At 40.5% G+C, this 16905-nt stretch overlaps 1 protein-coding gene across 1 annotated transcript; it reads left to right on the top strand.

Moving 5' to 3' along the window:
* Nucleotides 1–867: 867 nt before the first annotated feature.
* On the top strand, nucleotides 868–10208 carry PNN (pinin, desmosome associated protein). Its single transcript, XM_066322065.1, has 9 exons — nucleotides 868–1024; nucleotides 1318–1389; nucleotides 2059–2127; nucleotides 3244–3316; nucleotides 3400–3494; nucleotides 5428–5509; nucleotides 7131–7286; nucleotides 7369–7507; nucleotides 8547–10208. Exons 1-9 carry the CDS (start codon nucleotides 912–914, stop codon nucleotides 9830–9832), a joined length of 2085 nt encoding a protein of 694 aa, XP_066178162.1. The 5' UTR covers nucleotides 868–911; the 3' UTR covers nucleotides 9833–10208.
* The last annotated feature ends 6697 nt before the right edge of the window (nucleotides 10209–16905 follow it).

Genomic DNA, 16905 nt, shown 5'->3' with positions numbered 1-16905 from the left:
GGGGCGCTCCGGCACTGCCGGCTCTACCCGCCGGGAGAGCGCCGGGAAAGGGGCTCTCGCCTTACGGCTCTGCAGAGCGGAGCGGCGCCAGTAGCCCGGGGTCCTGAGCGAGGGCCGCGGATCAAAGGCGCCCACCCAGCGGAGCTGTCCCGCCCACCCTGCCGCTGGAGCCAGGCGGGGCGCGCGTGTCACTGCCTTCAAGACAGCCCCTGTCCGCCGCGGGGAACCACAGAGCCACGTCGGGGAAGAGCGTGGTTTAAAGCCTCGCCGCCGGCCCGGGCGCGGTGACTAAGGCGCAGTGCGGAGCTGCCCCGGCACACCGCTCCGGGCGGGATCTGAGGGCAGGGACGGCCCCCGCACGCGCCGCCCGTCACGCCGCCACCCCCGCCAGCGTCAAGTAACGCCCCCGTCTATTGGCTCGCCGGACACAGCCGCCTCTGGTAGCGCAGCGGTGATTGGCCCTCGCCCTCGCGCCGAGCGTGCCGGTTCTCGGCCCCATTGAAAATTAGAAAGCAGGATGTGCCCCAGGTGGGTGGGAACAAGCGGCCTTGAAGTAGTTTTCTGATTGGGCTACAAGGAAATGACGCTTGAGTTCTTATTAGCTCTGCGTCATGTCATTCTGGCGGCCCCTTTCATTGATTCGTCGAGCTACCAGGCAGAGCCTCCCGCTAATTGGGCGGCCGGGATGCCAGTCCGCCCCTGCGCTCTGTGATTGGTGGGCGCTTTCGGGGAGCCCTCCTGGGGGGCGTGCTCTTTCCTCTCGTGCCCGGTGATTGGCTGTCTGAGGGGGCCACCGGAGCGCGATTGGCTGCGCCGTCCAGGCCCGCGGCCGCCGGAGTGGGCGGGGCCTGTTCCCCCTGTTTCCCAGCGCTGCCTCGCGCGGGGCCCGGCTAGGCCGCGCGGCGGGCGGGATGGCGGTGGCGGTGCGCGCGCTGCAGGAGCAGCTGGAGAAAGCCAAGGAAAGCCTCAAGCACGTGGACGAGAATATCCGCAAGCTCACGGGGCGGGACCCCAATGATGTGAGGTGAGGCGGGGAGCGCCAGGCGCGCCGCCGTCCCGCGAAGGAAGGGTCGGGAAGGGGGGGGGTGCGCGCGTCGGGCCTGCAGGGCGAGCGGCGCGGAGCTGGCCGCGGGTCCCCGCGTCCCTCTGCGGGCCCTGCCCGCTCCGCTGGCGCGGCGATGGGGGAGCCGTGCCCCTGGCGGCGGGGCACGGCCGCGGAGCGCAGGACGGAACGGCCGCGGGCCCGTTGGGCCGGGAGGGCAGCAGCGCCCCAGGGGCCGGGCAGGCACCACTAACAGCGGCTACCGTCTCTTTCAGGCCCCCTCAAAACAGGCTGTTAGCCCTCACAGGCCCCGGTGGAGGTAGAGGGCGTGGGAGCTTATTGCTAAGGTAAGGAGGCGCAGAACGGGCAGTGGAGTTTCATCCATCCTTTCCCTGGCAGTGCTTCGTGGCGTTGCGCTGGGTGTCGTGTGTTCCGCGTTTGCTCCCGCTGCTCGCTGCGGTGCTGTTTGAATGAGCCCCGGAGCTGCGCTGCAGGGCTTTGGGGGTTAAATTTAAATCGCCTTTTCATGGTGGGTTGCAGCAAGTTTAAATGGGTGGTTTTCCCCGACCTTCTCAGTTGTTAGGCTGAAAAAAAAAAAAAGGGGAAACGTCAAAATGAAGGGAGGTATTGTGTGGTGGCTGGGACTTTGTCTTTGAAACGGTTCAAGAGCAGTTTCTGAATGACTAAAAAACTGGTAGGTGCTTCAGGGGGGATTTTAAAATACATGTGGATAAAGCCACGTCGTGAAAATTACTGCAGATAAGATTATGGGATGCTTGTTTCAGTTTAGCTACTCAGTTAAATAAGTGCAGAAATTCAAGGTGAAATTATTAGATGGTTCACAAGCAATGTGTTTGAACACTTCACGGCAGTACTAACAGTAAATGGTGATAAATCTGAGTAGATTTTATGTTTAATCATGACTATAAAGCCAAATTATAATTCAACTGTGCAGACTTGAGGTGGCCTGGGGATTAACCTAACTTGGTCTAAGGCCATAAGTGTTTTCTTTTTAGGCGTGGATTCTCGGATAGTGGAGGAGGACCCCCAGCCAAACAGAGGGACCTTGAAGGTGCATCCAGTAGGTGAGTGCAAAAACTGATGCAGCCAACTTGCTTCTCTGAATGTGTAACAGTAAACTAAAAACTGGTAATAACTGGGGACTTTCACTGTTTTCTTCAGATGTTACTTATTCAAGACTTGTTGGGAATAATATGAATGACAGCAAATCACTGTGGTGAAATCTTTTTCATACCTTAGAGCAACATAAAGATGGTAGCAGTGATACAAAGATATAGCAGTACAAAGATACTTGGAATTTTCTGGTTTTATTTTGCATACAATCTGTTATATTACGTTCTTCTTAGTACTGACATTTGTTTGCAGTGGACTCAAACTGAATTATGACTGAGACCTCCTGTTCAATAAATTGAATACAGGCAATGTGATAATGAACTTGAGTTTTGAGCTTTCATATCTGTATGCAAATCCATCAGATGTGACTGATAATAGTGAGCTTAAGTGCTGTGGGCTCTTATTGTGCAAATGGTAGTTCTTGACCAAAGCAAAGCTTGCTTTGGAATTCTTGAGTTAGCAGAAAATGAAGCTGGGAAACAGGAGAGTGCTGTGCCACAAAGCTGAAAATGAAGGCTGAAAATAAGCCTTCAATTATTTGTTTTAGGATTTTTTAATTTAAATTATTTATTTTAAGGTGTTCTTTGTTAAAGCCCTAGTTCATCCATGTCTCAAGTGGTAAGCTCCCTGCCTCTCTCCCATAGATATTTGGCAGATAATTTAAATAGCATTTCCTGTTTAAGAAATTGTACAAACCTTTTGATGTCAATGCATTTAAATCTATCTAGTGATCCCTTTATGCCAGTAGCCATTTTAGAGGTTCTGGAGAAACACAGACATTTAAAAGAATTAATTCCATATGTGTTTTAAGAAGTCATTTATGGTATTTGTGGATTCTCCTGTTTTTACTACTCTGCAAGTTGTATTAAGATTCAAACTGTTCTGTCTCACTGATATTCACCAGTAGATTCTGTCTGCAAAATGTTACTTACTGATTCTTGGAGTAATCGGGAGATTTTTACTGAAGTGTTGGTTCTTCTGACTAGACATGCTTGTATTTTGCTCATGCTGGAAGAGATTCCCTCCTAAATACACATTCTCTAATGGCCACCGACTTTCTTCCTCAGGCTGGGCGGAGAACGTCGGACAAGAAGAGAATCACGCCAAGAAAGCGACGCAGAGGATGATGATATCAAAAAGGTAATTTATAGTAAATGGAGCTGTGTAGGAAGAAACCTACCTGCAACGTGATGAACAAAGTCCTTTGTTTTTCTTTGTTGTAGCCAGCATTGCCATCTTCTGTTGTTGCTACCTCCAAAGAGCGAACACGTCGAGACCTTATACAAGATCAAAATATGGATGAGAAAGGAAAACAAAGGTATGTGGAAATCTCTTTTACACTAACATAATACTTTTGAGTTCTCCCATAGAAAGCAGCTTGAGATTTAAAAGGTATTGCACACAAGCTGTTGTGTGTCAAAAGATTATGTTGAAGAGTTACCATTATGGTGTAAAATTTAATTTTAAAAGGTATTCTCTGAAAATACTTCACAAGCAGCAACGTATGAGTTGTTCACATAACTGACACGGATTCTGCTTTTCAGGACACCTGCAGGAGCAGGTTTGCTAGTAGTGCTGTTTTAATGTCGTTTGAGTGAGACAAATATCTGTAGCTTCATTGGTTGCTTAATGTCTTGGATCATTACAGCTGTCTCAGCTCGTCGTTTATTTTGTTGGTTGAGGGTTTGGGGTATAGTTCCTCACTCCTCCTACCTCATTTTTTTAAATGAAGTAGTTCCATCATGTTTCTTTTCTTGTACTATTTTGACTTCTTGTGTGTACAGCCTTGCCTTCATTTCTCCTGCTGCTTTTTTGATTCCTCCTGTGTGTATCTCCTTTTTTTCTCTATTTTATTTTTCTTAGGGCTATTAAAATTCTAGCTGAAATGCAGCTGTATTTGTAAGAGGTGTTAGAAAATCAAATTTGCAACTGTGTTCAACCTTTTGGGTTCCGTCCACTTCAGACTGCAAGTCACTTGGTGCAATAATTATTACATCTCAAATAAGCAAAATAATTAGAACTGGTATAAGGAGCTATAGAAAACTTCTCTGATTAAGTCCCCACAGAAACTGGCACAGGAAACTGGCACTTTGCTTGCTTCTTTAGTCATAACCCCACTTAGAGTCTGCTCATGCTTCCATTACTAGGTTCTAATTGCTTTCTTTCACAGAGAGACTTCCAAATTTTCTTACTGAACTTTCCTAGAGCTTCAGGCATTAAACCTTGTTCCTTCAGAATTGCAGTTTTACTCCTTTTGAGTTCAGTAGTCTCTAGGGAGATGAGGAAACCAATAGTAGTCTCTATGAATTGTGATGGAAGGAGGTTCTTCAAGAGGACAACATCCCCTGAACTCCTGATTTTGCTCAGTGTCTTCTGGGATGTCATTCATATACAAGTGCACTTTCAGTAATCTCTGCTTCCAGTGTTTTATCTGTTCCTGTTTCTACTATTTAATATACCTTTACCTTTCCACGTGAGGTTTGTGCCACTGTGATAGAGTGGTACTTAGGGAAGACAGTAGCATTTCCTTTCTCACTTAATCAGGTAAAGGCTCAAGGCAAATAAAGAGAGTCTGCATCATGTAAAGATTTAATTTGGGACTGAATGAAAAGAAATTGAAGGAGAAAGTCAAGAAATTAGTTCTTGCTCAGAAGAAAGGAATTTGTTGAAGAATTTTACTTCTTTTTCTCAAAACACCACCTGATTGGATGAGAGCAGTTCTGGTTTCATCCCACAGTGCAGTGTCTCATTGTTGGGCAGCTGCAATAGATAAGCTTTCAGTCCCCTGTGTCTCCATTTCTCCTTAACAGTCTAAGCAGATTGTGGAGAAGGGAGTGAATGCTTTTTAAAGGACTCAGTTTTCCCCCTTATTGATAGCTCACACTGTATTTACTTGACTCTTTTTTCCTTCAGTACCCTCTGCTTTAAGATTTTAAAAAAATATCTCCTTAGCCCTATTATTTCCAGATGAAAAATGTGCAAGCTTCCAGTTTTGCCAGTGCTAGCTGTTCTGGGTTTGAATAAGAGCTGTGTCTTACTCGTAAGCAAAATGATATGTCACTGTAAATTATATCCTGGACTGTTGGCACACTCAGTATGTCTTCTATTGCTAATGGCCTTGGGTACTACTAAGCCTTTAAAAATAAATATCTTTGAGGCGAAAAGTCTCTCTAATTATTTATACAAATGAAAAGCTTGGTACTTGAACTGAATCTCAAATTTCTTTTTGTTGTGGGTTTGTTTTTTTTCAGGAATCGACGTATATTTGGCTTGTTGATGGGCACCCTTCAAAAATTTAAACAGGAGTCCACGGTTGCTATTGCTACTGAGAGGGTACTTACTTTAGATTCTATCAGATTGTAAATTATAAAGCAAAATTATGTGGTTGTTTCAAGAAAGAATGAAAGTTCCCTACACTGTAGGTTGCAGGTGCAGCAAATTGGTGGGAGTGCATGTAAATTTTTGTTTGTCTTAATGCAGGGGAATGAGGGTGGGAGGCAGGAAAGGGGCTCTTACTATGACTTTGTAACCCTATTTCTGACCTTTGTGGAAACAGAAAGGCAATACTAAATGGAATTTAATCAGGTAACTATTTAAGAGGCCATAGGCTATTTCTGGAAATAATAGTGATGCAGTATTGCTGAAGCAGTGCCTACCCTTGTGTCTTCCAGATGTTTAAATTATAACCAAGTATACAGAAATCTATGCTTGGTTATGGTATCTGTTTAAAAATGTTTTTCCTGTTCCAGTAGAGATAACCAGAATTTCTGATTTTAATAAACAAATTTTGGGTTGTACTGAAGCAAAAGCTTTGAGTAGCTTAGCGATTTCTTAAAAAAACTTGTATATGGGATGGTGGTAATCTTATTTCTAGTATGCTCATGTAATTTGTGAAGGCTATGGTATTTGTTTACTGTTGCACTAAATGGGTTATTCAGGTAACACTAATAACCTTTAGATTAAAAACAGTGTTTGAAGGGTTGAATTTCAGCAGTCCCAGTTGAAGCAGATAGAAAATTTCAACTTAAAATGTCTTCTGCATAGTGTCAGCAGAGATGACTCACAGTGCTGGTATTGATTACTTTCAGATTCAGTATTTGGGTGGTTTATCTAACTTGTCATGCAGCACATAAGATCAAAGTTCACTTTTGCCTGCTTGCACTAGAACAAAAAGCTATTTATCAGGATGGTCTAGAAACATGGAGTCCCTGTCTAATTTATAGCAGTATGTGTTTGCACAAAGACACTTTGAGGAGTTACTGCTCCTTGCAAAATTTTTTCTGAGAATCCATATGGAGATCTTTGATTTTTTTTGTTCATACATATACACTTGCTATAAGTCGAAGCTGTGTTATAAAACTCCTCAGGCCTCAACTGTTTTGTTGTCCAGGCAGTAAATTCTATATTTCTATTGACAATTACTGTACAATCTGAGCACATGGCAGTCTAGGGCATACAAACAGCATTCCTGGATAGTAGTAATATATGTAATTAGCAATTAATATACTGGAAGTGTTCACAATCTAATTTTTGTTGGTCACAAACCCCATTCTGCAGTCCTTCATTTGTTTCTGGAGGAGTTGGCTTCTTTCTTTCCCAACTTACCTGACTTGCCTGATACCTCAAATACATTCCTTTTATTTTTCTGCAACTGGGCAAAAAACATCAACTTGTTGAAGCTTATATTAAAAATTTAAGTCCAAACTGAAAGATAGTAATGCACACAGAAATTCACAGGGCCCCATAACTGTATAGTTAAAACCAACAAAAAATTAAATGCTTACAGGCAGTGACACTCTTTTCTTCCATTAGCTGTAGTTTAGGAGGTATTTCCTTATGTGTTTTTAGGAATGCCTTTAATGGTGTAAATAATTGAAAAATTTTAAGTGGATCAAACTAGAACACTTCTTCTTGATGTAGGAAAAGAATTAAGATGGTATTTAATTTATTTTAGCAAAAGAGACGACAAGAAATTGAGCAAAAACTTGAAGTGCAGGCAGAGGAAGAGCGAAAACAAGTTGAAAATGAGAGGCGAGAACTGTTTGAGGAAAGACGTGCTAAACAGACAGAGCTGCGGTTATTGGAGCAAAAGGTTGAGCTTGCTCAGTTGGTGAGTTTTTGTTTTGTTCTGGATCTTTTTCTTGTTTAAACTGTTCTTGTGTATCTCAGGGTTATTTCCTTTCATTTCTCAGCAAGAAGAATGGAATGAACATAATGCTAAAATAATTAAATATATAAGAACAAGGACAAAACCTCATTTATTCTACATACCTGGCAGAATGTGTCCTGCTACGCAGAAGCTGATGGAAGAGTCACAGAAAAAGATGAATGGTAAGTGGGTTTTGTGATACAAAGGTTCTTGTTCTTGCCTCCCTTTGTTTGCCGTACAAATTTCTTTTAAGTCTGTGCTTAAATACATGAATTTCATGCTTATGACAAACTATATTCTTACCCTTCATCATAAGTGGATATTACTCTTTTTTTAAGTGACTTATTTTTATATTGAATGGGATTTTATTCTCTTGCAAGAAGTCAAAGATGTGTATGCATATTTTCAGAGGTACATGTTTAGAACAGTCCTTTATATTAGCTTTAGTACCTGGATGTATCCAAATGCAGCAATTTCATTTTTGAAAAGGGAGATTCTGTGAAGACCCAGGGAACTGCAGGTGTTTACAAAGCATTTGAGAATTATTTTCTTAAGCATAGCATTAGAACTTTATGATGTTTTTTTCATCTCAATGTGTGTTCATTTCTATTTCACAGGATGACTATGTTTTTCTTTTGGAAAACAATTTAAAATGCTCCGATTGATGGTAGTCCTACTGTTCTCTTTTTATTAAACTAAGAACGTATTGGTTTGGTGTTTTTCTTAGGAGCTTTTCTTCATTGTATGGGGTTGGGGGATAAAAGAAGGTAGCTCACCTGTCTGTCTCACCAGTATCCTGTAGGATAGCCTACAATAATTAAGCTTTCTAAATACCTAGCTAGCTTTTTACTTATTTTTACTGTCTTTTGTTTACCTTAGGAAGTATAACCTTAATAGATAAATACCAGGAAATTAAGGTATTATTTTGATATACTGGTTGGATGGTTTGATGTTAATGAAGTCAAAAAGTTTTTGTTAGCTTAGATTTAAGGCTTTATTGTTCTAATACTCAGCTGAGCTTACTCTCCCCTTTGCTTTGTTTTATTAAGGTGACTAGCAGTCTTTTTCATTATGCATGAATGGCTTGCTACTTCAGAAAGAACAAGATTGTAGTATTTATATGTTAAGCAATTTGATAACTTACTAGCTCATAGTTAAAGGGTAAATAGACTTCAGTGTCTGTGGATTGTCTTAACTATTATTTATGCGTTTATTCTCTAGCCCTCTTTGAAAGCAGGAGAAATGAATTTGCAGAGCAGATTAACAAAATGGAGGCCAGGCCCAGAAGACAATCTGTGAAGGAAAAAGAACATCAAGAGGTGCAGAATGAAGAAAAGAAGGAAGAACAGAACAAGGAGCAGGAAGAGGGTAAGGTGGCTCAGCAGGTGGAAGAGATGGAGACAGGTAATCAGCACAATGATGTAGAAATGGAAGAGGTAGGGGAGGAAAAGGGAAAAACAGGTTCAGGTTCAGGGCATAGTGATGCAGAAAAAGAACAGGAAGAGGAGGAGCAGAAACATGACACGGAGATGAAAGTAGAAGAGTCTACTGAGGTGAGGGAGAATGACAAGCAGCAGGATGGTCAGCATGAGGAGGTCACAGTTGTAAAAGAGGAAAGTGAAAACGTTCAGCCAGTGGATAATGACCAGGATATGGCTGAAATGAATGAGGCAGATAGTGTAGAACCTGTAGAAAATGAAAATGGCAAAGAAATAGAACCAGAAACAGAGTGTGATGCTCAGCCAGAAAAATTGTCTAATGTTCCTTCTCCCAAGAAGGAGAAAGGTATCAAAACAGAAAATAAAGCTGAACTTGAAGAAACACAGGAGAAAACACCTGAAGCTCAGACAGAATCTGTGGCTGAGGCTCTATCTCAGGCACAGTCTGTGCCACTAGCACAGTCACCTCAGTTGTCTCAGTCCACTCAGGATACAGAGCCCCAGGCAGACAAGGATGAAAATGCTGTGGTGTCTGTAAAGGTGGTTGAAGCCCAGGCAGAGCAGAATCAGACAGCGAGTGCAGAAAGTAAAGGTAAGACCAGGAGTAGAAGCAGGGGTAGGGCAGGGAACAAAACTGGTCATAACCGTAGCAGCAGCAGTAGTAGCAGTAGCACTTCAAGCAGTACTACCAGTGCAAGTAGTTCCAGTACTGGCAGCAGTACCAGTCGGAGCAGTTCCACCAGCAGCAGCACTACAAGTGGCAGTACGAGCAGGGACAGTAGCAGCAGTAGCTCGAGCAGTAGTGAAAGCAGAAGTCGAAGCCGAGGCAGAGGGCATAACAGAGATAGAAAACGCAGAAGGAGCACAGACAGGAAGCGAAGGGATGCTTCGGGAGTAGATAGAAGTCACAAGTCCTCCAAAGGTGGTGGTAGGGATGCCAAAAGCTCAAAGGATAAAAGTTCGAGATCTGACAGAAAGAGATCTATATCAGAAAGTAGTCGGTCAGGCAAGAGAACTTCACGGAGTGAAAGAGACCGTAAATCAGACAGGAAAGACAAAAGGCGTTAACAGAAGAGACCAAGCTTCCTTAGCCTAATCTTTGCAGCAGAAGATTATTTGAGTGAAAGGATTCCTTGTAAGGAGGAAGAGAAGGCTGCCTTAAGAATTGCATGCTGTAAAAAATCTTTTGGAAAAATGCAGACTGTTTACCAGGCATTCTTGTACTTTTTACATAATTTTGTAAAAGGTTACTTACCAAAATTATGTGAAGTTCCTGAAAATGTAAAAATAAAAGATTAACACTCCTTTGCATCTTTTTTTTAAATATCCTGTACTCATTAAGATCCTCTGTATATTTTAATAGGTAAACCTTTAAAGTAGATGTGATCATTTCTTCTGTATCATACACTTTTTTTTGTAGAAATAAATGTGCATTTTAAATAAATTGTTTGAGATGTCCTGTTGACATTTAAATTCCCCATTTTAGATTATATGTAGGAAGGCAGTATTGCAGGAAATATAAAATTTTGCCTTTCCCCTCTATTCCTTGCAAGAATGGGAATTTTAAGATCTAGTAAAGCAAATAATCTCTCCAGTGCTGGGTAGGAAGGCAAAAGTAATTATTTGAATCTATACTTTTTATTTTCTTCTGTAACTGCAAGCTCTTAATCAATTCTGTCTATCCACCAGTTTTATAAACATTTCCTATCCATAGGCAAGCAGTGATTAAAACAGGAATGTTAACACTGGCCAAGGTAGCTCAAGTCAGTCTGCAAAACCACTCTTTACCTGCTTTCTGCAGGAGCTTTGGTAGTACTTACATCTATGTTGTAGAGGTAGTTAATCTGTTCAGTGATGATCCTTGTTTTGGTGGCCAGTGGAAGAAAGACTTCGGCTTGCTTCTCAACCAAGATTCTTTTCATTTTAGTTGCAGACTAATCTTTGATCCCTTCATACCACTAGGAATAATTACATTGCAGTGTTGGAGTTACCTGGGACTACCTAATACTAATGTTGTGTGCGTGCAAGAATGCTTTCTGAATGTACTTAATAAAACTTAAGGTGGTGTAGTGTTATCTATGAAGGTGAATACTGGTTTTATATAATTTTGTATGGAAAACAATAACATCTGTTGCTTTGTTCTGTACAAGTGCAAATAAATGTGGCTTTGTAGACTACTTACTCTCTCGATGCCTATGATCTTTTCTATTAACAGGTGTATTACCTTAGTCTTTCTACATTTAAAGTATGAATTGTAATTGCAGGTGGCAGTATCTAATAAGCTCTGTATCCAGAATTATTCTTAAAGGCTTTAATTGTCTGTTAACTGAGTATAAAACCATGGTGTCTTGACAGGAAGAGAATTGTGTTATGTGATACGCCAAATCACAGACCAGGAAATTTTGAGCTTGTGTGATTCACTGTTGTGCCTTTGCTGCACAGGTTTAAATGGCTGGTACTGGGCTCAGTATATTTTGTGACCACTGTTTCAGAGCAACACGTTAACAGGGTTTATGAAAACAGCAGGATGGTGGGTTCAGTTGCTGAGCTAAGGACTGGACTGTTTCAGATTGTTTCAGGTGTTTCAGGTGATTGTTTCACTGTTCCCAGCAGCAGTGTACTTTTGACTGTGAAAATAGAGGAGCTTTGTTGCTGCATACAAAATTGGTGATATAATTGATTATTGCTTGTTAGAAGAAACTTAGTACCATTTTTAAGCAGTGCCATTAATTGTTAGCATTCCTAGATCTAAGCAGCTCAGTGTAATATGAATGTTAGTGTATGATAAGTTTGAAGTTTTCCAAAAACTAAATACTCCAATTAATATTCCACTACAGAAATAGTGTAAGATGGTAGTGTAGTATTAGCACCATAAAGCAGTAGTGTTTCTAGTAATTGTTACATTTTCCTTCAAGGTCCCCTCTATCTTGAAACAGTATCAGAGCTGTGGGTAGGAATGAGACCATGAAAATAGCTGACAACTTCAAGACTAAATTTGATGGAAGAATTTTCTGAGTATTTAGTGCAGGTAACTTAGGGATAGGAAATCATTGAAACATTTTCTTATCCCTTCCCCAGAATGGTGAGCAAAGATCAAAGGAAAAATCCCTTGTTCTCTTTTCACTCAAGTGAAGTGGACAAAGGAACAATAATTTTTCCCCTTTCTAAGAATGAAGTAGAGATGCTTTATGTGAGATGGGAATGTACCATGTATGCCCTATGCTTGTCTTTGAAGTGTTTCTGTCACATGCTCCCTTCTAGCTTTAATTTAAGAAAGCTGTTGGTGTTTGCATGTTTTAGAAGCTTTATACTCTGCACTGTCTATACCATTACTTGCTGGTTTTTTTTTTTTCTTCAGCCCTGATGCACAGATAAGCTGCAATTCTCCAAGAATGTGTTTTTTCCAAAATGCTCCACTTGGAGTTCTTGTCAGAGTAGATGCTACACAGATTCTTCTTTGAGTAAAAGCTGAAACATGACTTTGGATTAAAGGCATACCTCTTCAAGTTCTTGTTCTTTAGGGTGATGTCTTTGTGCTTGGAAGTTTCTTTGTATTTTATTCAAAGGAAACCTGAACATAATTTTTATGCAGACAGTAGGTATTAGAGAACTGAACAACCCTCCTCCAGCAAAACTAATTTCAAAACCAATACATTTACCAATAGATTTCTGGAACATCTTTGATTTCTCAGGAAAGTAATGGTCTTGTGATTAGGCCCCACATACAAGATTCAGCTTCAACTGCTGATTTTATAGCAATTACTGTGGTACAACAGGGTAAACATATGCATTTAATGTATGTCCAAGATCTTCAAAATGAGTTTGCCTGGTCAAAGAAGAATTTCTCTGAGACTACATGTATTTATGGGATCAAATGCTGTAGCAATGGTGCATTAGTAAAATACAGAGATCTGTATTATGGAGGATATTCAGTCTTGGGGTTTTTTATGCTGGTTAAGGCAGTTTTTATTAGGTGGGAGTATTCTATAATATGGCAAAGTGTGAGGTGTTCAAAGCTTGGAAATATGTTCTCAAGAGACAAAGTAATAAAAGTAATTTTCCATGTTTTTTTTCTGAAATGCACTGTCAGTTACCACGTTTGTAACTTCCTTGTAATAGAGAAAAATAGTGGCTCTTTCTTGCTACTTGTTATCCTGGTTGAAAAAGTTGGTTTTGGTATGGGTGATGAATGACTTACCTGCTTAGATTTGTCTAACTGGAAGAATGAATTAGTGTTACTTTTCTTCCTTTGACTCATTTCTTAAAAGACTCTTGTTTAAAGAAACAAAATTTGTCTGACATGACATTTGATTCAATGTAAAAGTCAACTTGTGTTTTCCAAACATCTGACACCAAGAGAACTATATTGTTAAAAGTGCTTTAGCTGTGGACATACTGTGCAATATTCTACACCATGAAAATCTATGTTCTGTGTGGAGGCCTTTGGTGCTATCAAAACAGTATAGCCAAAGCTGTATAGTCTCTTCTTATTATAAAATAGATATTAGGAGAACTTCTACCAACTTCTGATAGGCTTTGATCTTTTATTATCAGTGCAGATACTGAATAGTCTAGGAAATGCAAAATGCAACATCTTCACTTCTATAAAACCATGTCTTAAATGAGCCTTCCAGTGTGCCATCCTACTCAGATTATTTCAATTACTCCATTAATTCTGATCCTTCTTTGAATTCTAGTATGCTTTAAGAGAGGTCTGCTTTTCTACGTCAGTACTTTCAGTTGCTAAGGTGCATTGCAAATAAAAATTGTTCCATTCTAATGAAAGTTATTTGAAATAGATATTTTCATTATTATTATTTGTCTTTGCATGTGCAATAGTACTCATATTCATTTCTGTAGAACAGAAATTAACTGAATTCTCACTCTATCTGCTATAAACTTAAACTTTGTCCTTTGGAATCTAGCTGTAATAAACTGTGAATCTTTGACTTCAGTTCAAAGATAATTACAAGTCATGCTTGATAGCCTGTGCTATGTATAGGATTTCCACCCAAAGGAAAAGAATATTTGGTATGAATATGATTTATTATTGAAGTTACTAGAAGAACAAAGAACAGAGATCAGAACAGTGTTTGTTAGCATTTAAGCCTTGAAGAATGCTTGTAGTGACTAAGCAACACAATCAGCAGTGCTCAGAATAACCTGAAAATTTCAAATGCAGTTTTAACTGAGTAGCTGAGATGTTACTTCCATGCAAAGACTTGGACTAAGTTTGGGATCTCTATGAAAATGAAGTCAGTGCCATTTTCAGAGCTATTTTCACAAATAGAGTAAAATTGTACAGACCTCAAGATGTGGGTCTGATTGTTCTCCCCCACAAACCTGCTTAAGTAGCTAAATCTAGATGTCAGAATACCTCACTCTTCCATTTTTAGGTGAATGGGCTCCATGTTGCCAGGCTCAAAAAGAGACTGTTAACCTTTCTAGGCCCACTGTTGGGTTTTGCACCATGTTCTATGTTTGGTGTGCTACACTATGTAAGACTTCTGACCAGCTGGATAAAAATGTCCTTTTTCCTTTTTTTTTTTTTTTTCTTTTTTAAATTTGAAAAACCACTTAGTATATAGATGAGTCCTTCCAATATAAATTACTTGTATATTCCTTCTCACCAATCTGTTTTGTAGAGACTTGGGATTGAAAAACAAGGGCAGCATTAAAGTTAGTCAGGAGTGCCAGGGGGTGCTATCTGCAGCGTTTTCCTTGGAGCTCTCTGGTGGATTACCTAACAGCAGAGACAGCTGGTGTAACAGGTCATAGGATAGGCTGCCTGACTGTCAGGTCATGTGGCAAAGGAAGAGGCCAAAGTGTTAGATTGCAAGTGGGGGACATGTCTCTGTGAAGTTTTTGTTTGCAGGGCACTGCTGGTTAAGGTGACCCTAGCTCCCTTTGTGCCCTTTTTTGCTGCCTCTGTCGATCAGGCTAAGCACCAGTGTCTGGCAGGTTTGAGATGTGGAGCAGAAGGAAGGGGAAATCATGCTGCAAGTAGGATACAGCTTAGGTTTGTGGAAAGAGAATAGTGACCTCTGCATGAGTCACACTCAGGACTGAAGGAGGGGCAGGCTTACTAGGAACCGTATGACTGTAAAAGATCATGTTGGGAAGGAATGCAGATTCTTGGGGCACTATCAAGAAGGCAGGGAGAAAAGGCTCCCTCATGCAGGACAGTGGGAAAGGAAAAGTTAAGCTTTTTTTTTATAAGTTAACAAGATATATTGTATTAGGTCACCAAAGAAGTGTGGGACAATGATATGAAACCTTTGAAGCAAAGCCTGTTTCTGATGAAAACAAAGAAGATGGAGACTTTTTTTTTTTTTTACAAGAAATCACATGTAAAAGACAATGAATGCAAAATTGAGGGGAGATTCTGATTAGACTGAAGAGGAAAATATTTCACAGTGAGAGCAACTGACCATTGGAACAATCTCCCCATAAAGTGGTGGATGCCCAAATGTTCTGACACTTCTAAGAGTCATGTGGACCATCTTAGACCATGATTTACCAAGAAAAGTTGGACCAGATAAACCTTAAGGCCCCCTCTCAAGCTGGTATTCTGATTCTCTGCAGGTTTTCATTTATAGCATAACTTCATGCCTGTGTAACTATTGTACATCTCCCTGCACAATCACTACTTTAAAACATAACATATTTGAGAAAAAAATATTTATAACTACATATTGGATACTAGGTTGCTAAGAAACAGGGTATTCTTTAAAAAGCAGGGCATATAATTTGCTTAGCTTTGCTATATTGCTCTGTGATATATGATGCAGAGATAGCATATGGATTTTCTAGTTGTCTTACAAGCCTGAAAACTGCCAGGCACCTTTAAGACTTTGGAGCCAAGTAGGCATTCCCCACGCTAAAGGATGGATTGTACTTAGATGAACATGAGAAAGCTCCAAAAGAATATGTGGAAAACATTTCTGTTCTAAATTCTCCTTGACCAGCTATAAATTATCTAAAACATATCAGTGCACAGAAAAGAAGTAGTTAATCAAATAAACAAACAAAAAAAAACCTAGAACATTGTCAGTAGCTAGGTTAGCATTAATGCAAGTCAATACAAAGATAAAATTGATAGTCCATCTATCATGTTAGGGGTATAGAGATTGACAGAAAATAACACCCCCTAAATTCCAGCTGGTCCTTAGAGATCAGAGGGTCTGAATGTGGCTGGGCTTGGTTTATGATTATAATCAACGTGGCACTATAAGTCTGGTTGTTTTCAATAGGAACTTTCATAAACAAAAATTCACAAATAGTGCAATTTACCAATCCAAAACTAAAGGTCAAGCTGTGCTCAGTAAGGACCTTCACTGTCCCAGATTCACACATAGCACGCATAGTTTGGTTTATTCAAACAACAGAAACACAGACCTGGAATTGCTGTTGATAAACAGCACTAGATGTGACAGAGCTGTAATGACAGCAATATTATTATGTTAGCCTGGGTAATAACAATAATCCTATGCAGAAGCTTACCAAGCAGGAATCCTGCTTGTGAAGAGAGGAGAGTAACCCACCAAGTGACCCCAAGATCTTTTTGGGTCTTTTGCTAAGTACATGAAAATTCCAGCTGGCTTACACACAGCCCCATCTTACTCTCCTGTTCCTTCTTTACATGTAGCATAACCTAGGTGGAGGATTGAGTAATATAGTCATGTATGTGGTAGCATGTACTTCAACAATCTTATTAGCATTCTCAGGGTGTGTGCTTTAATACTTAAATATTTTAAACCCTTACTCAGGCAAAAGTTACTTCCTTGCCCATGGTGTTCCTTCAAAGTTGTAGTCACATGACTTTGTTCTGTTCAGTTCTCCAGGGCCAAAACAGGACCATCCTATCTCCACAGGGCCTCCTCCTTTGGTCCACTCATCCTTTATTGGTGTCAGCTATGCAGAACTCCATCTGTAAAGATAATGTAGAAGGAATGTTGTGTAGGCTGTAGATAGTAGGCTGTCTTAGCCCTTGCCAGGAATCTTGGTCATCACACTGCACCATTTTAAAATCAGATGAAAGAGGTACATTAAAAATGCATCCATGATCCAGAAATAATCCTAAAACAACTGCTGTTGAATTTCCCCAGGCACAATCTTCTACAAACTCAGTACAGAAGAAT

This window comes from Sylvia atricapilla, chromosome 6, assembly GCF_009819655.1.
Source record: "Sylvia atricapilla isolate bSylAtr1 chromosome 6, bSylAtr1.pri, whole genome shotgun sequence".
Classification (NCBI taxonomy): Eukaryota; Metazoa; Chordata; class Aves; order Passeriformes; family Sylviidae; genus Sylvia; species Sylvia atricapilla.
The sequence above is the reverse complement of the archived record's forward strand: the minus strand, read 5'-3'. Positions and strand labels throughout refer to the sequence as shown.